Source organism: Natator depressus, chromosome 9, assembly GCF_965152275.1.
Source record: "Natator depressus isolate rNatDep1 chromosome 9, rNatDep2.hap1, whole genome shotgun sequence".
NCBI lineage: Eukaryota > Metazoa > Chordata > Testudines > Cheloniidae > Natator > Natator depressus.
This window is the reverse complement of record NC_134242.1, coordinates 46,438,072-46,462,068: the sequence shown is the minus strand read 5'-3', so window position 1 is coordinate 46,462,068 and position 23,997 is coordinate 46,438,072. Positions and strand designations below refer to the sequence as shown.

Below are 23,997 nucleotides of genomic sequence, written 5' to 3'. Positions count from 1 at the left end.
CTGTACTGTAGGGGTCTAAAACTGGGCACCCAAACTAGACAGGTCCAACAGTGCAGATCAGAGGGCAGCAGAACTGAGGGGCTGCTGCTGGCCACACGCTGAGCTGACTTATATGGGGGGGGGAGGTGGAAGCATTTCCAGGCAGAGTGTAACGTGTCTCTCCCCAAGGGAGCAGTTTTCCTGAAGATTCCTAGGCTCCTTCCCTCCCTCATGGTCTGGACTCCCGTGCCGTCGCTGGCTGTCAGGCTGGGAGGACCAACGGTAAAATACCCACCATAAAACAACCGCCTCCCCTTCGCCACAGTCAAGATGGGTGTGGGGCGACGCTCTAGCCACTTCCTGTCGCTGCTTGCTTCCGCTCTATGGCAGTCGGTCCTCCATGTGTCTGGCCTCAGGGCGGAAGCGGAAGCAGGCTGCCCGGAAGGAACCTACCCGGAGGAGCGGAGGCGGCTGGAGCCGGAAGGGAGCGTGGCGGCCGCTCACAGGTGCAATAACCGCAGGAGCTCGTGGCCTCGGGACGTTCGCACAGCAGGTGCCTTAGGCAGCGCGTGCCCCCTCCTTTGGAGTGTGGGTCACGTGCTGGGTCGAGCGGCCCCTCGGCGCCAACAGAGCCGGCCGGTCTGTGTCCCTCACGCGGCGGCTGGGCTAGGCTGTCCCTGCCCGTATGGGGCAGCTCCTTCTCTGTGGGGGCTGGGGTGAGGAACAGGGGGAGCCTGCCGTTTCCGTGCGGGGTGGAGAGGGGATCCAGCTTTGTCGCGGGGAGGCAGACCCCAGGCAGTGTCTGTGGCCGGGCAGGTCTCTGGCGCAGCGTGATGTTTGGCAGGTCACAGCTCGTGTGTCGTGTTCTGCATGGACGGAGTTTTGGGGCCGGGCTTCGCCCTGGTTCACACCTCGCGGGTTCCCGCTGACCATCTTCTGTGTCACTTGCCATCTGCTGTGCTTGCCGTTGTTCAGCTTGGCATCCGTGGGGCTGGCCGGCACAGAGTCTGGGACAAGGACTGTGCTGTAATGGGAGAGCGTCACCTGTGCAAGCCGTGTCTGTTTGCACATTCAGGATGTGAAGTGCTACCTGATATTAGCGTGGCTTGGAGCTCAGGGGGTTGCAGTGAGTCATGCATTGCATTGCAGTTCATTTCTGTTTGAACAAATTACCAATAGTGTAGAAAACACGTTATGGGATGGAGCAACTCTGCACCACAACAGTCCTTGGCACTCCTGTTACGATACATGGACTAGAGAGCATGCTTTCCTGTACTGAGAGTCTTGTACAGTCTTGTACATTGTGTTAATGTGGTCACAGACTTTTAGCTTCAATGGTTGATTAGTTTCCAAACCATGCTAATGCTGTCCTGTTTTTTATTCACACATCTGAAACAATTTGGGGGAGATTTTCAAAGGCACACTGGGGAGTTGAGCAATCTAACTCCAACTGAAAGTCAATTGGAGTTAGGCATCTACCTCCTCTTTCTGTCTGAAAATCTCCCCCTTTATTATTAATGAAGAAATACGATTTACAGGTTCATTTATATTTGATTTTAAAATGCACTATGTGGAAACAAATTTGGGTACTAGACTAGGAGTCAGAACATCTGGGCCCAAATTCCAACATTGTCTGTGGCTCATAGTGTGACTTTGCACAAGTACTTAATCTTGGTTTCAATATCTATAAAATGGAGATGATATACTTATTTTTGTAAAGTTCTTTAGGGTCTAGAACTCAAAAGAGCTAGGTTGTTTGTTAGAAGGGATCTCCATCCTGTTAAAGCAAATAATTTGTGTTCAAAGTAGTGGTTCTAGTCAGACACCTTATTTATTAGGTTTGTGGTCTCACCAGTGCCTTTGGAACATACACAAATACAGTCACTGAAGTGAATATCCAGATCTCCATTTCTACTGGACTTAATGAGGGGCTGTGATGGTGGATGTCCAATGCAGAAAAGAAACCTGGGTTTGTCCTGACTTAACTGTGAAGGCTTAGTAGCAGTTATGAGGGAGTCTGATGGTTCCTAGCCTGTTATTCCCATCAGCTGTGCCTCAGGATACATGGAATTTAGCTACAAGTTATAGAGAAAGTATACAGTACCAAATACATGATATCTAATTAAACAGTATTTATTAATGATTGTGACACACCTATATGTGGATACCCTTATTTTGCAACTTTTGATATGTGTCAGTGTCTGTCAGTTTCTTCTGGTTCCTTTTTATAGGATGCCTCTTGGAGCTATCTCCCAGCCTTTGCTATTCTTGCAGAGTGTTTAGGAGTAGGTCATAACATGTATGGCATATCTGTTATCACCCCAATGTGTTCTATCTGAGCTCCAGAATGAGGGGTTTGAGAGGAATCTGTTCACCTGCTGACATCCTGCCAGATCCATGCTTAAGAACATGGACTTCACAGGGGCAAACTCTCTTGTGCCAGGTTCTGCTTCAGACACAGTTCATATTTGACCTGTATATATTGCTTTTCATTCCCACAGATTCTAAAACAGACTACAAATAACAGCCCATTTTACCAATGTGCTTATTCACATTAGTAAATGTTTCCCAAACTGGGTCCTATATAGATGTATAACATCAATGATCCTTGGTCTAAAATAGTTGGAATTTGGAGACCTTCGGGCCATGCTGCACAGGACAGCTGTTTGATGTGTTTTTGGAGAAGATTGAGGTTGTGCTTCCTACGTGAACATGTAGAAAGGAGATTTTCGAAGGGGCAGGTTGAGCTCTTGCTGAATTGATTTAAATGCTGCTGGGACTTAATTTGTATTGTCAATGTTTTAGGGTTCCCAGAGCCTTGAATAGGTCTCTTTTTAGTTATTAATTCTAAATAAATACCTGTGTCCCTTCTTTTGGTCTTTGAGTTGCTGCCCAAGGGAGGGGCCTTTCCCTGGAGTGTAATCCTGTGAGTCTCTGATTTCTAGACAGATTCCAGAGTATAGTGTATAGGTTCACAGACCTCTGTAACTTGACAGGACCCTTGGGTATGGGGTATCTGCTTGCTTCTTTCTCTAAGGAGGAAATTGTTTTTAATAAAGCTGCTGAACTGTACTGGAAATGCAAACACCTACTTTATAGTGTCTGAGGTCAGCCTATTCTCCTTTCAGTTGTCTCACAGAGACCATGGCAAGTTCTGTGTGTCTCAGTCATTCATGCTATTGCCATATTCAGGGAGCTCAACCCCTTCATCATTCTCAGGCCACCCCCCATGTTTCTGATCAGGTTGGTTGGTTTCCTAGGAGTTCTGTTGTCCACCATTGACCAGAATAGTTCATGCATTGTCTTATTATTAACAACCATGTACGGCATCTCCACAGCAGGGGTGGTTTTGTCCATGACAGATTGTCTGCTGCTGTGCCAGCATACTCACTAGACAGGACACAGTTCATTTTTCTGTTACATATCAAAAATATAATAAGAGATCTGCCCCATCTTTATGAGGCATAGGAAGGTTTATTTCAAGAACATGAGGGCATGCCTTTACCTGACCAAAAAACAAATGGCATGAGATCTTGAATTGTACATGTGCAGTATATGAAACCTTAAAAGACAAGGTTCTACTCAAAAGATTCCCCCACAATAAACTCCACAGAACTAAAATTGACTTTGGAAGGAGGAGTTGACCTGAGTGAGATTTTAAGTGTTGTTTCCACAGAGTCATCACTGGAATGAGATTTGTTTAACCGTACACTGCAACGATATGCAATAGTTTGGGATGGGAAGGGCCCATCATGTGAGCTTCTGTTAAAGTCCATGGAAGTAGGGAGTTAGACAACAATGTTGACTGTTTACAGTGTGGGAGGAGAAAGCCCAAAGTGAAGTGCTGCAGCAATCTCACATGCTGCCAACTTGGCTACTTCCCAAGGGCAAACATATACCGTGATTATGCAGTTGTGGAGGACACATTTATTCTAAGGGTTTATTTCTTTTAACTTAATCAAAGTTAAGGATCACATAATGAAGTAAGAGCAGAGGGAGGGTTGTTACTGGTGGAATGTTAGCTGGAAAGAAGTGACTTTAAAGGATCAGAGTGAGTTGGTTTGGCATAGTGGAAAAGGAAAGCTGTTACTGGCAGACAGCAGCATGAAAAAGATGCAGAAATGACATTCTAAGAGGTGGGTGGAGTGTAGTGTGCCCAGAGTTATGGGTGGATACATTTTAATTAAAACAAAATTAAATTTTGCAAAAGGAGAAGAGGAGTGAGAGCCATGATGTAAGCAGAGTGGGGGTGGCCCCATGTAGCATTTAGTAAATGAGGCTAAGGAGTATGAACGGAGGAATGAGACAGAAAGCTAATGGAAGAATTTGAGACTTGGGGTGAGGCTCAGTCATCATGGGAAAGTTAACATTAGCTACAACATGGTGAATGGATGGGGCAGAAGAGAGGATATAATGGCATCATTTCCACGGCACGTGTCTTGTAAACTATAGCATGACCTTCCATTAGGGTCCCCAGTTTATTTGTCCATAGGGCCCTCATCCTTAAGTCAGCCTCCAGAGAGAATTGAGGGCCCTTGACTCCTTGGAAAGAGTATCCCTGAGGGAAGGGACCCACTGAATCTAACTGGGCCTTCTATGTAATCTTATCTGGCTCCCATCACCCTAAAGTCTGACTTTGGTCAGGACACTGACAATAAATCTCTACAGTTATGAAATGGGTGTAGGATTTTTAATAACCATAAAGAGTCAGAAACTTAGTCTTACACCTGATTTAAATTTGACCAGTTTGTAGAATGCCTTTTTTAGGGCACACTGTATGTGAGGAGGGGTCTCTGGCAGTAAAAATGTAGAATTGATACAGGACACACAGAATTAGAGGGTGAGTAATATAATTAATGCCAATCAGCATGGGTTTATGGGAGATAGATCCTGTCAAACTATTTTTTATGCTTTTGATGAGATTTCAACTGGTTGATAAAGGTAATCTGTTTGTAATATACCTAGACTCCCACAGGGCATTTTACTTGGCATACAAAACAATATGGTACACAGTAAATGGATTAAAAACTGGCTGATAGGTCTCCAAATGTAATTGTAAATGGGAATCATCATGAAGCAGGTGTGTTTCTAGTGGGGGCCTGCAGGGATAGTTACTTAGCCCTATGCTATTTGACATTTCTTCCAGCTCATGGAGAGCAAACATATCACTGATGAAGTTTGTAGATTACACAAGTGTGGGAATAGCAAATAATGAAGAGGACAGGTCTGAAAGCATTCTGGATCTCCTGGTATTCTGGATGCAAACAATCAATGTATTTTAATATGGCCAAATGTAAATGTATACAGCTAGGAACAAAGAGTGTAGCTCTTACTTACGGGATGGGAGACTCTATCCTGGGAAGTAAACACTCCGAAAAAGACTTGGAGTCCATGTCCAGATGAATATCCACCACGATAACCCAGTGAGACACTATGGCCAGAAGGGCTAATGCAGTAATTGGATGCATAAACGGGAATCTTGAGTAGGGTGGGGAGGGTAACTTGAGTTTGTATTTGGCACTGGTGTGACATCTACTGGAATACTGTGTTTAGTTGTGCTGTCCACAGTTAAAGAAGGATTTTAAATTGGAGAGGGCTCAAAGAAGAGCCACAAGAAAGATTAAAGGATTGGAAAACATACCTTATGGTGACAGTCTCAAGCTAAACAGACTGAGCTTCTTAACAAAGAAGGTTAAAGGGTGAACTGATCAGTGTATAAGTATCTACATGGGGAAAGAAATTTGATAATTGGCTCTTCAATCTAGCAGACAGTAGTCTAACAAAATCCAATGGCTTGAAGTTGGAGTTAGACAAAATTTACATTGGAAATAAAGTATAAGTTTCTAACAGTGAGGATAATTAGCCATTGGATCAATTTACCAAGAGTTGTGGTAGATTTGCCATCACTGACCATTTTTAAATCAAGATTGGAAGTTTTTCTAAAACATATGCTGTAGTTCAGCAGTTCTCAACCAGGGGTCTGAGGCCTCCTGGGGGGCTGTGAGCAGGTTTTAGGGGGTCCACTAAGCAGGGCCAGCAATAGACTCACTGGGGCCCTGGGCAGAAAGCCAAAGCCCCACTGCCCTGAGCTCTGCCAACCGGGCCTCAAGCTGAAGCCTGAGCAGCTTAGCTTCGAGGGCCCCCCTGTGGTGTGGGGCCCTGGGTAGTTGCCCTGCTTGCTACCACCTAATGTCAGCCTGGCTTTACATGAAGATAAACCGTTGTTGTGTCACATGTGGGCCATGGAGTTTTTATAGCATGTTCGGGGGGCCTCAGAAAGAAAAAGGTTGAGAATCCCTGTTGTAGTTCAAACAGCAATTATTTTGGGGAAGTTCAGTGGCCTATATTATGCAGGAGGTCAGACTAGATGATCACACTGGTCTCTTCTGACCTTCAAATCTAGGAATAAATGTGCAAAAAAGCTGGTTATCATGCCCTTGTGTTCCCATGGTTTTAGTCTTGGCTGTAGCTGAGGCGTCTAATCTTACAATCCTTGTCTCCTATATTCTTAGGTTCTTGGATTTTAAGCCCAGGAAGGACCATTATGATCATCTAGTCTGACTTCCTGCATAACACATGCCATTCAATTTCAAATAGAACCTGGACTTACATTTTAGGTGGACTAGGACTCTGTACAACGCCCCCTAAACATTATAAATGGAATGTTTCAGAGACAAACTTTATTTCTTTATTTCCCCTCTAGGCATTTTCTATAAAATGGGAATTTTTATTGCACTTCTTGGAATCTGGTTCAGCTCTTCTCTAGCAAAGGCAGATTCTAAAGCAGTGACAACGTCCCTGACTACAAAGTGGTTGTCAACCCCTTTGTTACTGGAAGCAAGGTAAGCATACGGGCTGTTAGTTTTCATTCACAAATCTGAAATTTAGAAGAATAAAAATGCTAGCTTGTGGACTAAATCTCACACACACAGTATAGTAAATCCTAGAAGAGTATTAAATGGTATTTGTCAGCATACCTTAGCAACTAGATGTAAGCACTAATGTGCTGTGTCTAAATCTGTTTACTCAGTTCTCTCTCCCCCCCAGTATTGTGGACTTGATGAACAGTTCTGCTCTCATGTCCCATTTTTCCTGTGCCTGTGTTAACAGACTGGTATACGGTAGAGGGGAGCAACATTAGTACACCGACCCCATCACTCCCACTGCTGTTCTTCTAGCTAGATTATCAGTGCACTGTTTCCCGCTTCATCATTAGAGAGCTCCAGCCAGTTGAGGCAGCCTGCTTGTCAGCACCTCTGACTTCTGGGCTCTTGCCAGCTGTAGCATTCAGCCTCATAAATGTGTCCAGAGAGCACCTGCTTCCCCATCTGAGCAGTGACGCTATGCCATGTATTCTCATGTAGTTCTGATTTGAAAATATGCTGGTATACCCATACAGTCTTTGCTGAAAATAAATTAAAGGTGTCATACATTATGTGCTGAATGATTGACAACAGATTGGGTTTAATTCAAATGCATTTTGATATCAAAAAGATGAAGGAAACAGTGCAGGGATGTTAATTTAGAAGAATTTGTGAAGGGAAGAGAGACACCCACCCATTCACTGACCATAAGCACCACAAACAACTAGCACGATCTTGGGTCAAGCTATCAGTGCTGTTTAAGGTCCTTATAACCAAACTTGAACATAAGGATGGCCATATTGGGTCAGACCAAAGGTCCATCCAGCCCAGTATCCTGTCTACTGACAGTGGCCAATGCCAGGTGCCCAAGAGGGAGTGAACCTAACAGGTAGTGATCAAATTGATCTCTCTCCTGCCATCCATCTCCACCCTCTGACAAACAGAGGCTAGGGACACAATTCCTTACCCATCCTGGCTAATAGCCATTAATGGACTTAACCTCCATGAATTTATCCAGTTCTCTTTTAAACCCTTTTATAAATCCTAGCCTTCACAACCTCCTCAGGCAAGGAGTTCCACAGGTTGACTGTGCGCTGAGTGAAGAACTTCCTTTTATTTGTTTTAAACCTACTGCCCATTAATTTCATTTGGTGGCCCCTAGTTCTTGTATTATGGGAACAAGTAAATAACTTTCCCCTATTCACTTTCTCCACACCACTCATGACTTTATATACCTCTGTCATATCCCCCCTTAGTCTCCTCTTTTCCAAGCTGAAAAGTCCTAGAATCTTCTCATATGGGACCCATTCCAAACCCCTCATCGTTTTAGTTGCCCTTTTCTGAACGTTTTCTAATGCCAGTATATCCTCTTTGAGATGAGGGGATCACATCTGTAGGCAGTATTCAAGATGTGGGCGTACCATGGATTTATATAAGGACAATAAGATATTCTCTTGTCTTATTCTCTATCCCTTTTTTAACAATTCCTAACATCCCATTTGCTTTTTTGACTGCCGCTGCACACTGCCTGGACGTCTTCACAGAACTATCCACGATGACGCCGAGATCTTTCTCCTGATTAGTTGTAGCTAAATTAGTCCCCATCGTATTGTATGTATAGTTGCGGTTATTTTTTCCAATGTGCATTACTTTACATTCATCCATGTTAAATTTCATTTGCCATTTTGTTGTCCAATCACTTAGTTTTGAGAAATCTTTTTGAAGTTCTTCACAGTCTGCTTTGGTCTTAACTATCTTGAGCAGTTTAGTATCATCTGCAAACTTTGTCACCTCACTGTTTACCCCTTTCTCCAGATCATTTATGAATAAGTTGAACAGGATTGGTCCTAGGACTGACCCTTGGGGAACACCACTAGTTACCCCTCTCCATTCTGAAAATTTACCATTTATTCCTACCCTTTGTTCCCTGTCTTTTAACCAGTTCTCAATCCATGAAAGGATCTTCCCTCTTATCCCATGACAACTTAATTTACACAAGAACCTTTGATGAGGGTGTCAAAGGCTTTCTGGAAATCCAAGTACACTATGTCCACTGGATCCCCCTTGTCCACATGTTTGTTGACCCCCTCAAAGAACTCTAATAGATTAGTAAGACATGATCTCCCTTTACAGAAACCATGTTGACTTTTGCACAACAATTTATGTTCTTTACTATTGTTTTAACTAATTTGCCCAGCACTGACTTACTGGTCTCTAATTGCCAGGATCACTTCTAGAACCCTTCTTAAATATTGGCGTTACATTAGCTGTCTTCCAGTCATTGGGTACAGTAGCTGATTTAAAGGACAGGTTACAGACCATAGTTAATAGTTCCACAATTTCACATTTGAGTTCTTTCAGAACTCTTGGGTGAATGCCATCTGGTCCCGGTGACTTGTTACTGTTAAGTTGCTCAAATAATTCCAAAACCTGCTCTAGTGACACTTCAATCTGTGACAATTCCTCAGATTTGTCACCTACAAAAGACGGCTCAGGTTTGGGAATCTCCCTGACATCCTCAGCCGTGAAGACTGAAGCAAAGAATTCATTTAGTTTCTCTGTGATGACTTGATCGTCTTTAAGCGCTCCTTTTGTATCTTGATCGTCCAGGGGCCCCACTGGTTGTTTAGCAGGCTTCCTGCTTGTGATGTACTTAAAAAACATTTTGTTATTACCTTTTTTGGCTAGCTTTTTTGGCTAGCTGTTCTTCAAACTCCTTTTTGGCTTTCCTTATTATATTTTTACATTTAATTTGGCAGTATTTAAGCTGCTTTCTATTTACCTCACTAGGAGTTGACTTCCACTTGTTAAAAGATGCCTTTTTATCTCTCACTGCTTCTTTTACATGCTTGTTAAGCCACGGTGGCTCTTTTTTAGTTCTCTTACTGTGTTTTTTAATTTGGGGTATACATTTAAGTTGAGCCTCTGTTATGGTGTCTTTGCAAAGTGTCCATGCAGCTTGCAGGGATTTCACTCTAGTCACTGTACCTTTTAATTTCTGTTTAACTATCTTCCTCATTTTTCTGAAATTAAATGCCACAGTGTTGGGCTGTTGAGGTGTTCTTCCCACCACAGGAATGTTAAATGTTGTTATATTATGGTCACTGTTTCCCAGAGGTCCTGTTATAATTACCTCTTGGACCAGATCCTGTGCTGCACTCAGGACTAGATTGAGAATTGCCTCTCCTGTTGTGGGGTTCCTGTACCAGCTGCTCCAAGAAGCAGTCATTTAAAGTATGGAGAAATTTTGTGTTTGCATTTTATCCAGAGGTGACTAATCCAATCAATATGGGGATAATTGAAATCCCCCACTATTATTGTGTTCTTTATTTTGATAGCCTCTCTAATCTCCCTTAGCATTTCATCATCACTATCACTGTCTTGGTCAGGTGGTTGATAATAGATCCCTGCTGTTATATTCTTATTAGGAGCATGGAATTACTATCCATAGTGTGACAGGGCAAGGCCAGATGGCTATAGAAAAGTAGTGGGAGATAGATATATTAGCTCCAGGCTAAACAAATCCCTGGTGCCAGGAAAAGTTAATTGACCTGGAGCAGCTGCCATTTAAGACACCTGGGGCCAATTAAGAACTTTCCAGAAGGCAGGGAGAATGCTAGGTTGATAGAGACACCTGAAGCCAATCAGGGACAGGCTGAAATGAGTTAAAAGCCTCCCAGTTGGTGATGTGGGTGCGGATGTCAGGAGCTGTGGGAGGAAGTTGTGCTGTTGGAGAGACTGAGCAGTACACACCATATCAGGCACAAGGAAGGAGGCCCTGAGGCAAGGGGGAAGTGGAGCCTGAGGAAGTGGGGGCTGCTGTGGGGAAATAGCCCAGGGAATTGTACATGTCATGTTTCTAAAAGGTCAGCTACCATAGCTGATACTATTACGGTCCCCGGGCTGGAGCCCGGAGTAGAGGGCGGGCCCGGGCTCTCCCCTTTTACACCCCCCCCCCCCCCGATTAATCACGGAGACTGGGAGACAACAGAAACTGTGCAAGGGAGGATGGCTTCTCCTCACCTCCCTCGCTGGCATATGATAATGGCTCAGTAGACTGTGACCCTTGTCTCTAGAAAGAGACTGGTTACGTGGAGGGTCACAGTGAGCCTCTGAGGCTTGTGAAATCCACCAGGAATCGCGGGACCCACGGAGACAAGGACAGAGCTTTTGTCACAATAGAGATTCTGTGGAACATGTGGATTCTGTTAAGATTTCTATTTCATTTGATTCTACTTATAGTGCCAATTCCCCCCCCCCGCACAACCTTTTCTGTCCTTCCGATATATTTTGTACCCCGGAATGATTGTGTCCCATTGATTGTCCTCACTTCACCAGGTTTCTGTGATGCTTATTATATCAATAGCCTCCTTTAACATGAGGCGCTCTAGTTCACCCATCTTATTATTTAGACTTCTAGCATTTGTGTACAAGCACTTCAAAAAAACTTGTCACTGTTTATTTGTCTGCCCTTTTCTGTGTCGGATTCTTTGTGAATATTTCTCATCTGATCTGGCCCATACTTTATCCTCTTCCATCCTCTCCTCCTGACTAAAACCTAGAGAATCTCTATCAATAGACTCTCCTCTTAAGAGAAGTCTCTGTCCGTTCCACGTGCACCTCTGCAGCAGTCGGCTTTCCCCCATCTCTTAGTTTAAAAACTGCTCTGCAACCTTTTTAATGTTAAGTGCCAGCAGTCTGGATCCACTTTGGTTTAGGTGGAGCCCATCTTTCTTGTATCGGCTCCCCCTACCCCAAAAGTTTCCCCAGTTCGTAATAAATGTAAACCCCTCCTCTCTACACCATCGTCTCATCCACACATTGAGACTCTGAAGCTCTGTCTGCCTACCTGGACCTGTGCATGGAATTGGAAGCATTTCTGAGAATGCCACCATAGAAGTCCTGGATTTCAGTCTCTTTCCTAACTTTGCAAACTAAACATGATCACTGCGCCTTTTGTAGGTGGGGGGAGGGGGGAAATACTCCCACACACTTGATAGACATTCCTTTGGATAAGTTCTGTGTCATGAATCAACACTTGGTCAGAGTATTACACACCTGTGTTAATGTATTTCCTCCCCCCACCCCCCAAGGGTTTTATTTATAAACCTCATGTTGGGGGGGGGGGGGCTGTCATGCCCCCCAGAGGATTCTATGTTAAAATTCCCTTGGACAGAAGCAGGATTGTATCCTGTATGTGTAATGATGTTTGCATAGGCTCAGGTCCTTCAAGCACTTAATACATGTTTAACTTTACTAATAGGAGTAGCCCAGTTGTTGTCTGCATAAAGTTAAGTGCCTAAGTGTTTGCAGGTTTGGGTATTAGTAACCTGGCCTGGAGAAAAGATTGTTGTACCTTACGCTATCAAAGACTTTTAAATAAGTCACCAAGAACAAAAAAATAGATTTGTGTTTAAAAAAAAGAATGGAGCAATATGTTTTAAAAAACCTATTCACTTATTAAGTTTTATTTAAAGAATATTTTGAATAGGAACTTTAATGAAACATTTACAGGAAAATGATACAGGTCTATAGGCCCAAAATCTAATCACCTTTCTCTTATGTAATGTCAGTTTTTAATACACATTTATCACCAGGGTCTATGGACATGAAAGTCCTTATAACATTTAGGAATGCCTAACTGTTTAAAAAGAAATATGCCAGGAGTATAGTGCTCCTGAGAAATTCTCCAATAAAAAAGCCAATTGGCCCATCAAAACAGGAAAACTTTTTAAGCAAGGAAACAAGTTATTAATTTAAAGCTTTTTAAAGAGCTGTTAAAAACACTGGGGGTGGAGAGGGCCTTGAAATTAAGAGAAATACCGTGACAAAGGCATTTTAAGAAACAAGATTAAGTGTAGTTGACACAAAGGATGGTACAGTATGTTCCTACCTCAGTGCATATAAAGCTGAGACTAAGCCCTTCAAAGTCTAAACAAAATGAGGTTATGGAGAAAGTCCCAATGGTAAAGTAGGTATTAAATATTCTTGATACTAAAAAATCTGTGTTCTATGGGTGGGAGATAGTAAAGTTAGGATCTTCATTACCTCACTTTAAGATTTAATGGAATCATCAGAATTGGAACCTTGATAGCTTATTCTACAGCTTAATAGGTCTCTTGTCAGGAAGCTGTTCCTGATTTTCTGGCCAAGATTTTTTTTTAAAAAGGTACCTGAAGTTAGATTCCTAAATAAGTATTTATTTAAGAGTTTGTTTTAGACACAGTTTGCTATTCGGGTTGCTAAAAATAGGATGGAAAATGATCCCTGCTGGCACTGAATTAGTATGTTTTGAAGAAGCGGTCTGGTGTCCATGCATTTTTATACTGATCATAGCTCCTGAAGGAAAGTCTTCGGCTGACATCAAAACCAGTTTGGCCTGGTTGGTAAACAGGGTGCCATAACCAGGAGCCCATCTAAAGTAGGGGGGAGGGGAGAAAGGTGAATTGAGATTCCACTCTAAGAGCAGGTGCTGGGCCTGTCACTAGGGCTATGTCTACACTACGCACCATTTAGCGACACAGCTGTACCGCTACAGTCGTGCCACTAAAAGGCACGCAGTGTAGCCGCTGTTTGGCGACAGGTGAGAGAGAGAACTCTTCTGCTGACAAAACTTCCATCCCCAACAAGTGGCGGTAGCTTTGTCTGCAGGAGAGAGCTCTGTTCACATTGGCGCTTTTCATTGGCAAAAGTTTTGTCGTTCACAAGTAGGGGTGGGTGGGTGTAGTTTTTTTTTTTTTTTTCTCCACACCCCTGAAGAAGAGTTTCGTCATTCAGGTTCCAGTGTAGACAAAGCCTTAGAAAGCATGTCCATGGAGAGAGACATATCTTGAAAGGTACAGATGAGCCTGAACCATGTGATGTGTCTGCATGACAACACTTATACAAAAGACCACATTTACACCACATCTACAGTAGGAAATTAGGTCAGTATAACTAGGTTGGAAAAATCCACACCCAAGAGTGACACAGTTAAACTGACCTAACCCTGGGTGTAGACAGTGCTATGTTGATGGGAGGACTTCTCCCGTTGACACAGGTACTCCATCTCTGCAAGAGGCAGGAACGGAGTACCTAAGCTGACAGGAGAAGCCCTCCTTGAGATTAGAGATTAAGTGGGAACCAGACGGAACCGAAAATAAATATTTCAAACACTAATGAACACCTTCAGGATAAGTGATCATTATATCTTAAGTGTTTGATGAGCAGGCTTCTGCACTGAGCTATGGAGTGATGTGAATGTGGGTGAAACTATAGTGCTGAATCCTCCCTCCAGTTTGATTTACTGAAACTGGTATAGTAATTTGCTGCACAATTGTTCTCAAGAAGTTCAAATCAGGATTAGCTCAAAATAGATTGAAACTTGGACGCAAATTGCTATCCTGGTTAACTTGCTCTTTATCTTATCCTGTTGCTACTTGATTTCATAGTCAAAATAAATAAACCCCTGGTGTTTGGAGCACATAAAACTTTTCATATTAGAAAAATCTAGCTACTTTATTGATCATGACTGTTAGGAATGGTTACAGGGCTATTGAAATAGGGGAGATTTTAAAAAAAAACCCACGAAACAGTCACATAAATATGTCCTGTAATTCACTGTATAAATGGGTTTTCCCACAAATATTGCTAGCTCAGACATAAAAGGGATAGATTGAAACCTCAAGTTATGTACACTTGTGCATTTTAGTACTTACGATTTTGAGGGAATTATAAGTGCTTTACAAGCATCCTCTACACCAGTGGTTCTCAACCTTTTCAGACTACTGTACCCTTTTCAAGAATCTGATTTGTCTTGCATACTTCAAGTTTCACCTCACTTAAAAACTACTTGCTTAGAAAATCAGACATAAAAATACAAAGCGTCACAGGACAGTATTACTGAAAAATTGCTGGCTCTCACTTTTATCATAATTATAAAAAAATCAATTGGAATATAAATATTGTATTTACATTTCAGTGTGATACTTGAGCCTGTTTTTCACTTGTGAGCCTTGTCTGAAGCCCAAGCCCCAGGCGGCGGCTGAAGAGTAACTTAGCTTCACGGGGGCCCTGGACATTTGCCCTGCTTGCCACCTCCTAATGCCGACTCTGCACTTGCAGTCCCCCTACACCCATTCCGTGACAACCCCCACCCCCTCCAGGGGCTGCAGCCCCGAGGTTGAGAAACACTGATCTAGATGAGTTGAGTACCTACCCCCTGGAAGACCTCTGCATATCCTCAGGGGTATGCATACCCCTAGTTGAGAACCACTGCTCTACACAGTTCTATCAATCAGCCTTACTTGCAGCAATCCTGCTATTTCTAGCTTCCTTCCTAGTAATGATGTTTGTTTTTCTTATATGGGCAGACATATGCTAGGGATTAAATGTGCTGTAAAAGCTAACAATTTCATAAAGCACTGTAAATTAAGGTAAACTTCATAAAACAAGTTCTACTGAAGATTTTCCCCCTCTCTGTGCAGTGAATTTTTAGCAGAAGAAGGTCAAGAGAAATTCTGGACTTTTGTCGAGGCCAGTCAAGAAATTAGATCATCAGATCATGGTGGTAAGATTCTGTAAACCCTTTTCCTTGCTTGATATTAATCAGCATAGATGAAGAGTAAGCAAAAATGTTTTACAGTGTATGCAATCACAGAAAAATGGAACATAAACTATCTATATGACTTAGATTGTGATGGGAACTGTGACCTGAACAGGGCAATCAAACAGCCAGTTGATTAAAGCCAATCTATATGTGCTAAAACTGATTTGTCAGGTTGTGCCATGACAAGAAAATATTGTAAATATTTTCTTTCCTGTTTGTTGGAAAAAGTAATTTTGTAATTAGTAAGTAGCTGGCAACTTAACTATATTCCCATACTCCTCATGTTTAGGCCCTGATCCTGCAGTTGCATCTAAAGTTACATGAACTCAGCGCAGATCCAGCTGTAGAACTGGGCTCTAAAAAAGACAGGAGTAATGCTTTCATGTTGCTTAGTGAGATTGGCCCTTATTATTTCAGGTTTTAACTACATAATGGCCCCATGCACTTTTCATAGTATAGGTTATTGTGAAAACCCATGATTTACAGTTAAATGGCCCTCTTCTGCAGTAGTCTCACATGGAGGTTAATTGCTTGTGCTCTGGCTTTGCAGGTACTAATTATTCCTCTTACCATGCAATGCTGAAAGCAGCCTGCCAGAATCTGTCACCACTGCAGCAGAACTTGTTGAAGTTTTCCCTGTCTTTACGTTCCTACTCTGCTACGATTCAAGCCTTTCAGCAGGTTAGTACAAAGCAATGGAAGCCATCCAATGACTGTGTTTCATAGGATCCAGGAAGGAAGTAGCTACTTCAGCTACCTACAGACATTAAGTTTGTGGCTCAGATAATAAAAATGATGAAGTAGTTCGACATTTGTTTTCAAACTAATAAAGGCCTCCATTCCATGTCATAGTCAAACCCTAGCTTGTTTTGGAAAAACAAAAAGTACTTCAAAAGTAATTAAACCACTTTAAATATTTTGATGTGAAATGAATGGAGATCTGAAGAGGGGAAAAGAGGTTTGTACCTTATTTAGCTTCTTTCAGATGGCTTAACATTTTTAAAATTTGCTGCTTACTTTTACTTTAGAAATATTAATGTAAATCTTCACTGTTTTGCCAGAAGTCTCCCTGCAAGGCCTCAAAGATACATTTTACAATACTCATATCATTAATATTCTCATGTATATAGAAATATTTTTATCACAGCACAAACTTAACTGTGACCCAGGGTTTTTTTCCTTTTGACTTTGGCATCTAATTCCTTTTTAAATATTTCGGCTTTGTAAGTAATGGGGTAGATAAGTGTATAGTTGCCTCTAAAGGTATGTCTACACTATGAAATTAGGTCGATTTTATAGAAGTCGATTTTTAGAAACGAATTTTATACAGTCGATTGCGTATGTCCACACTAAGCGCATTAAGTTGGCGGAGTGCATCCTCACTACCGTGGCTAGCATCGACTTAGCTACCCACAGTGCACCGCTCTATCCCACAGTTCCCGCAGTCTCTGCTGCCCATTGGACTTCTGGGTTAAGCTCCCAATGCCCGATGGGGCAAAAACACTGTCGCGGGTGGTTTTGAGTACATGTCATCAGGCCTCCCTCCCTCCGTGAAAGCAACAGCAGACAATTGTTTTCTGCCTTTTTTTTTCCTGGGTTACCCGTGCAGACGCCATGCCACGGCAAGCATGAAGCCCACTCAGCTCACAATCACCGTACGTCTCCTGGGTGCTGCTGGCAGATGCGGTACTGCATTGCTACACAGCAGGAGCTCCTTGCCTTGGCAGCAGACGGTGCAGTAGGACTGATGGCCGTCTTATGTCTCCTAGGTGCTCCTGGCAGACCTTGGTGAGGTTGATCAGGGGCGCCTGGACAGACATGGCTATTCTCCTCTTAGAGCACCGAATGGGAGCCAGAGACTCCAGGTCATTCTCTTCAAGTTTTGTCTCATGGAGATTCAGTCCTGCCTGGAATACTATGTGAGCTGGAGGCTTCTGCCTCTGGCTGCTCTCCCAGTCGGCAGCACCGTGCAGTCGCGCTTACCCCTTGTTTCCATGGCTCGAAGCCTGGACAGTAGTTAGGAGCAGTTCAACTATAGGCTGAGCAAGTGCAGAATGGTGGTAGAATGTGCCTTTGGACTTTTAAAAGCTTGCTGGCGCTGTTTGCGGACTAGGTCAGACCTCAGCGCAACCAACATTCCTATTGTTATTGCTGCTTGCTCCGTAATATCTGTGAGAGTAAGGGGGAGATGTTTATGGCGGGGTGGGAGGTTGAGGCAAATTGCCTGGCATCCGATTTTGATCAGCCAGACACCAGGGCAATTAGAAGAGCACAGCAAGGCACCTTGCGCATCAGAGAGGCTTTGAAAACCAGTTTCATGACTGGCCAGGCTTCGGTGTGACAGTTCTGTGTTTCTCCTTGATGCAAACCCACCCCCTTCATTGATTTTAATTCCCTGTAAGCCAACCACCCTCCTCCCTTCGAAATAAAGTAACTATTTGTTTTGAAACCATGCATTCTTTCTTTCTTAATTAAAAAAAAAAAAAGGACAAGTTTGCCCGGGTGGGGTGGGGGAGGAGGGAAGGACAAGGCCACTTTGCTTATTGTAGCTACACTAAAAATCAAACTGTTTGAATGACAGCCTTCTGTTGCTTGGGCCATCCTCTGGAGTGGAGTGGTTGGTTGCCCGGAGCCTCCCCCACCGTGTTCTTGGGTGCCTGGGTGGGGAGGCTATGGAACACTGGGAGGAGGGGAGGCGGTTATACAGTGGATGCAGCGGGGATCTGTGCTCTTGTTGGCTTTCCTGCAGCTCCAACAGACGGTTCATCACATCAGTTTGCTCCCGCATTAGCCTCAGCATCGTGTCCTGCCTCCGCTCTTTGAGCTCACTTAATTCTTTTCTGGCCTCTGCCACTGAACGCTTCCATGCATTAAGCTGTGCCCTATCAGTGTGGGAGGACTGCCTGAGCTCGGAAAACGTCATTGCGAGTGCGTTTTTTTTTTTTCCCCCTTCTAATCTGCGATAACCTCAGGGACGGAGATGATAGGAGGAGCGTAGACACATTCTACGCTCTACGATTCTTGGGGGACTGCATGGTCACCTGTGCTGCTGAGCTCGCCACGCTGACCAAATGGAATGAAATTCAAAAGTTCCCGGGACTTTTCCTGTGTACCTGGCTCGTGCATCGGAATTCAAAGCGCTGTCCAGAGCGGTCACAATGGAGCATTCTGGGATAGCTCCTGGAGGCCAATATGGACTATTTGCGTCTGCACTACCCCAAATTCCAAGGTCAATTTTTAGCGCTACTCGCCTCGTCGGGGAGGAGTACAGAAGTCGATTTTAAGAGCCCTTTAGACCGACGGAACGGGGTTGGTTATGTGGACGCAGTCATTTTTTAAATCAATCTAATGCAGCTAAATTCAACCTAACCCCATAGTGTAGACCAGGCCTTAGCAACCTTAATCAAAGAATTGTTCTATTTGTATATTTAATTCTGTTTCATTTCCATGGCAACTGTGACATCATAAACTTACTAGTTCTTCAGTAGTTCTGTTGTGGGATTCTAAAGATGATATCCCATGCACGTGGAACTGGAGTCAACAGAATCCTTAAATGGAAATTGTATTCTTTGACCTTTATTTACAGATCTAGTACATTTTATAGTTTGTTAAATAATATGCACCATTCTGTAAAGTACTTTATTTTAGTAAAGGCAGACTTGTGTTCCTTTCTGAGGAGGTTTTTCTTTTCATCTTGAATGATCTGATATGTTCATGTTTAGAGAGATTGAATTTTTGGTGCTTAATTATATGGAATTTTGTGTTATGCATAGAGTGTTGAAAATTGTTTTATTTTACTTATGTAACTACACAGAAGTTGGGGGGGTGAAAAGCCCTATCATTGTAAATGCCCTCTGCAAACCAAATCATTCGTGAAATTTAAGTGTTCAGTGTTCTTGCTTTATTTTTGTTTGTTTGTTTAGCAGGTAGCTTTTAATTACATTAGTACTGGGAGTTGTACATCACGTTGCGCTCCTTGATTAGGAGCCCAATATTATTATCGCCTAAAAGTCCTATTTCAGTTTCATTTTGTAATGTGATTTGTTATCTTTGTTCGAAGAAAATTTTACAAACTATATTGTAACACAGATATTTTAATACAGATAGCAGCAGACGAACCTCCACCAGTGGGTTGTAACTCATTTTTTGCTGTGCATGGGAAGAAGACTTGTGAATTTGACACCCTTGAAATCCTTTTACAAACAGCTTCAGAAAGGTAGTCTTTTTATATAAGATCTAGCCCAAACTGTAACTTTGTTAGACTTAAGTGGGGAAATTTCATTGAATTCCTACTTTCTACATACTCTGTTTGCAGATTATATTTGACCTTTCTTAGGCAGAGTAGTAAACACATTTGCAATTTATTCTTTGGTGTTAGACCAGTCAGGAATAATTGTCTCTCATCCTTCTCATTCTCAAAAATTGTACCGTAAAGTAATGATATTCTAAAAGGAAATGGCAGAAGTGGAAAAGGTCTGTAGAAGGGCAGTAGTAATTCTTAGAAATGTGGAAAAATGTCCATGTAAAGAGTTTAAAAAAGATCAGGGCAACTTAAAGAGATGAGGAAGAGCTGACATAATAACGATATAAAAGTTAATGAAAGGTTAAGAAGAAGTTAGTCAGATGCTCCTGTGTCTCTTTTCTTAAAATAAGAGAGCAAAGGGAAACCCATCAAAAATAAAAGGCCACACTTCTAAAACTGGTAGTTCCTCTCCCCACTCCTCCAAAATGCATTTGTCACCAAGCTATTTCTGGTGGGCCAGGATGATGTGACCATCACAGAAAAAGGGGAGTGGCAGGAGGAGGTATGTAACGGGGGGATATAGAGCCAGAGAAAGTGTACTAGTAATACACTGTTTTATAAGTATTAGTTTATCCTCATTTACACTGAAAGCTTTTAGTGCTTTCTCCCCATAGTTCTCTTACCTTTAGAGCAAATCCAAAGTTTTCTAGGGAGGTAGGCAGGCCGCAGTTGGTGCCTCGTTCTCCTTAAACATAGAATTGTTATCCCAAGGTGTTTGCCCCCTTTCTGGAGCTGTTTCCCCCATTAGGTATTCTTCCTTTCTCCTCCCCTGCATCTTCTGGAGAGCTGCTTCATTCATCTTTCTCCTTGGAATGAGCTGGGCCTGGTTTATATAGGGCAGTCCTCTGAGAGGACTGCTTAATTGGAGTCAGCTGCTTGCTCACCCCCATGTGACAGTTCACTGTTTCACAACATTATTAATCTTTGGAATTTGCTGCTGCTGGATATTATTGACGGCAAACATTTTAGGATTAAAAACAGTAATTAGTCATTTAATATGAATAATCAGAAGAGCCACAGTTAAATTAATGAGAATAAAAGTTGTAGTGTCCCTCATGAGAGAAGGAACAGAATTTGGGTGTAATAAACAGAGAGGATTCTTTATTTGGATTGCCGGACAGAAGTTGTCTTAAGAGGAACATGGTTGGACTGCACAATGTTACTACACAGGGTCTGCCTGAATGTTGCTCAAAATTAATCAGTGGTAGAGTAGATTGCTGACAGTACAAAAATGCATGAGATAATGTTTTGGACAAAAACTGCCTGAGGTTAGGCAGAAACTTCCCCCAGGTAATCCCGACTGCATAACTGTCCATTATGAGGGTTTATGTCTTCCTCTGCATTATGGTGCTGACCCCTGTTGGAGGAAGGATAGTGGAGTATATGCACACCAATGGTCGCATCTGTGTAGTATGAGGACAAACACAGAGCCATGCTTTAAGCAGCAACTAGAGAACTCCCTTAACAAAGTTCTCACATTTATTAAGCCCTCCGCTGCAACCTGTGTCTAACTGTGGAGGACTATGAACTCTCTGACCACTCCAAAATCTGGATGTAGTTCCTGTGTTCCTAGGACATTGATGTGTTCGTACAGTACAGAGGTCTCAAACTCAAATGACCACGAGGGCCACATGAGGACTAGTACATTGGCCCGAGGTCTGCACCACTGACCAGCCCCCCCACCCACTGCCCCAGCCCTGTGCTGTCCCCACTCCACCCCTTCCATGAGGCACCACCCCTTCCATGAGGTCCCTCCCTGCCCTGCCTCTTCCCACCCCTTCCCCCCCTCCAGGGGGTGCAGGAGGGGTGCGGGGTGCATCAGGGGGCTTAGCGCAGGGGGTCGGGGTGCAGGCTGCAGCAGGGGGCTCAGGGCAGGGGGTTTGGCTGCAGGAAGGATTCGGGGGGTGGGTCCAGCCCAGCGTGCACCAGGGGCAGGGCAGGCTCTGTACCTGCCTTCTCTGTCCCCTTGCCGCTCCGGGAAGCGGCTGGGACCTGGGGGGGGATGGGGGGGACAATGGGGTCTGTGTGTTGCCCTGGCTGATCCTCTAGGTACCTCCCCCAAAGCGCCAATTGGCCACGGTTCCCTGTTCCCAGCCAATGGGAGCTTCGGGGGAGGTACCAGGAGGCACGGCCAGGGCAACACACAGACCCCTGTGCCCCCCGCCTCTCCCCCCACAGGTCCTGGCTGCTTCCCGGAGCGGCGTGGGGGCAGGCAGGCAGGGAGGGAGCCTGCTCTGCCCCCGGTGTGCGCTGGGCCAGAGCCGCTCTAGGTAAACGCTAGGGGGGCTGCGGGGAGCTGGCGGGCTGCAGAAAATAACCCCGCGGGCCATGTGTTTGAGACCCCTGGTATAGTAAGACACTAATCCTTTGAACATGTAAAATACTTTAGTATTTATAGTACAGATATCTAAATTTAAAGTCAGTGGTACCATATTGTTATTTTCCATGAACAGTAAAATTCTGGACAGCAGAATGCTTACAAACCATTTCTGAGAGTGGTTCTGCTGTAAGTGTTCCACATTTTTAAGACTAGGACAACAGAAACTCAGAGCTTATGCTGACAAATACATGAGTCTCAGCTTTATTTTATTTTCATTCAGATATTATTTTAAAATGACACACGATAGTAATCTTAAATTTATTTTCCATCATAACTAACAGGATTATGCGAGGAAATAATTGAGTTGAAATTGGCAGTAAATCTTGGTAACCAAACTAAAAAGTGAGGGACTTTACAAAAAGTAATTATTAACATCTTAGAAACTTAAACTACAATCTGTCTTCGGGTTCCTCTTTCTCTGTTTTGCAGCTTGATTTTTTTGTAAACATAAAGGTTGGCATATTTTACTTCTGGTTCATGTGTAGGTGCATAGCATCATCTTGCTCATTCACTGCACTGCCGATGCATTCTGTTGGTAAATCCCATTTGGGAATATTTTGAACTTTATATTAGGGGCAAGATTTGAAAAGAAGAGAAGAAAATACACACACAAGAATACAGAACAGGAAAACTAAACCTATAGGAGGTTGGAAATGGCTCTTTAATGTCTGTTGTGTTTAGCTAGGACTCATGCCCCAATAAATAGTTTATTGAAAACATTGTTGCTCATTTATATAAGGATCATGGTTGGGTGCTTTCCAACCCCCGCCATCCAGTTTTACAGTTGAACCTTTGGAGCCCTGTTTTTTTCATCTTATCCAAGTTTTGCCATCGCACACGAATGACTGACACGCTTAATAATGAATTGAGAATAGTCTGAGACCTTGTCCTTTGTGAAAAGACACCTGATGGTTACACAAGGAGGGAAAAGAGATTTTGATGCATCTTGCTTAGTTTCCTCTTTCAAGTGCATGTTAAAACCACCACATTTTAATTCTTGATGTTTGTTCTTAGGCTGAAGCCTTTTTTGTTCAAAGGAGATCACAGATTCCCCCTCTCAAACCCAGAAAGTCCTGTTGTCATACTCTATGCTGAGATTGGCACTGAGGAGTTTTCCAAATTCCACAACCTGCTTGTTTCGAAAGCCAGTGCAGGAGAAATCACTTACATCCTCAGACACTATGTTGCTGTAAGTACTGATACTATTTTGAACCAATTTCTTTGGAATTAGAAAGAACCTCTTGCTAAGACTTGAAAAAATGGGTGCCTAAGGTGAGGCTCTGACATTCACGCTCAGATACTTAAATAAGTGGCCTAACTTTTGAGAGGTGTGAATCTGGACATAGGATGCTGATTTTAGGCACCTGTTTTGAAAATCTAGGCCCATATTTCCTGTTACAGGAATATTTTATTTGCATTAAACTGAATATTCAGACTGCATTTCTGGATTCTGACATATCTATTCAATCAAATTATGAAAATTACTTTATCATTTAAATGTCTAGGAAAAAGAGTTCCTTTTATTATCCAATATTTGCATGGGTGTGGTGAAGCACAAAACATTTGTAGCATAAGCTGCGTGGGTAAAGCGTGAGAGGTATTTTCCAAACGGAGGCCATTCCTTTTATTTGGAATAGGATTGAATTCCATTGCTGAACCATTCACCAGTCCTACTGTGATCTGCTCTTGTTTCTCCCACCATCCCATCAATCCGGAGGGGGGACAACCCCAAATTTACTTTCTATACTGGATCTCAAAAGGAATAATTGTAGAATGGATGTTTAATTGTACATTTTTAGTGGCTTACAAGAGTGTTGATCTGTTTAGTTTCTCTTCCTGATGGTGTGATAGTGTTGATAAAAGCCATAAATGTAGTACTTGGATT

At 43.0% G+C, this 23,997-nt stretch overlaps 1 protein-coding gene across 4 annotated transcripts in view; it reads left to right on the top strand.

Moving 5' to 3' along the window:
* Positions 1-309: 309 nt before the first annotated feature.
* Positions 310-23,997, top strand: part of UGGT1 (UDP-glucose glycoprotein glucosyltransferase 1) — a 93,891-nt gene continuing 70,203 nt past the window's right edge. Inside the window, exons 1-6 of one of the 4 annotated variants that reach the window (XM_074964014.1) lie at positions 310-532; positions 6,683-6,821; positions 15,308-15,390; positions 15,980-16,110; positions 19,533-19,645; positions 23,127-23,301. In XM_074964014.1, the coding sequence (XP_074820115.1) occupies positions 310-532; positions 6,683-6,821; positions 15,308-15,390; positions 15,980-16,110; positions 19,533-19,645; positions 23,127-23,301 (864 nt within the window). Of the gene's footprint in view, positions 619-649; positions 696-6,682; positions 6,822-15,307; positions 15,391-15,979; positions 16,111-19,532; positions 19,646-23,126; positions 23,302-23,997 lie in introns of those variants that run through there. The other 3 variants (XM_074964016.1, XM_074964017.1, XM_074964015.1) reach the window with 3 other exon arrangements.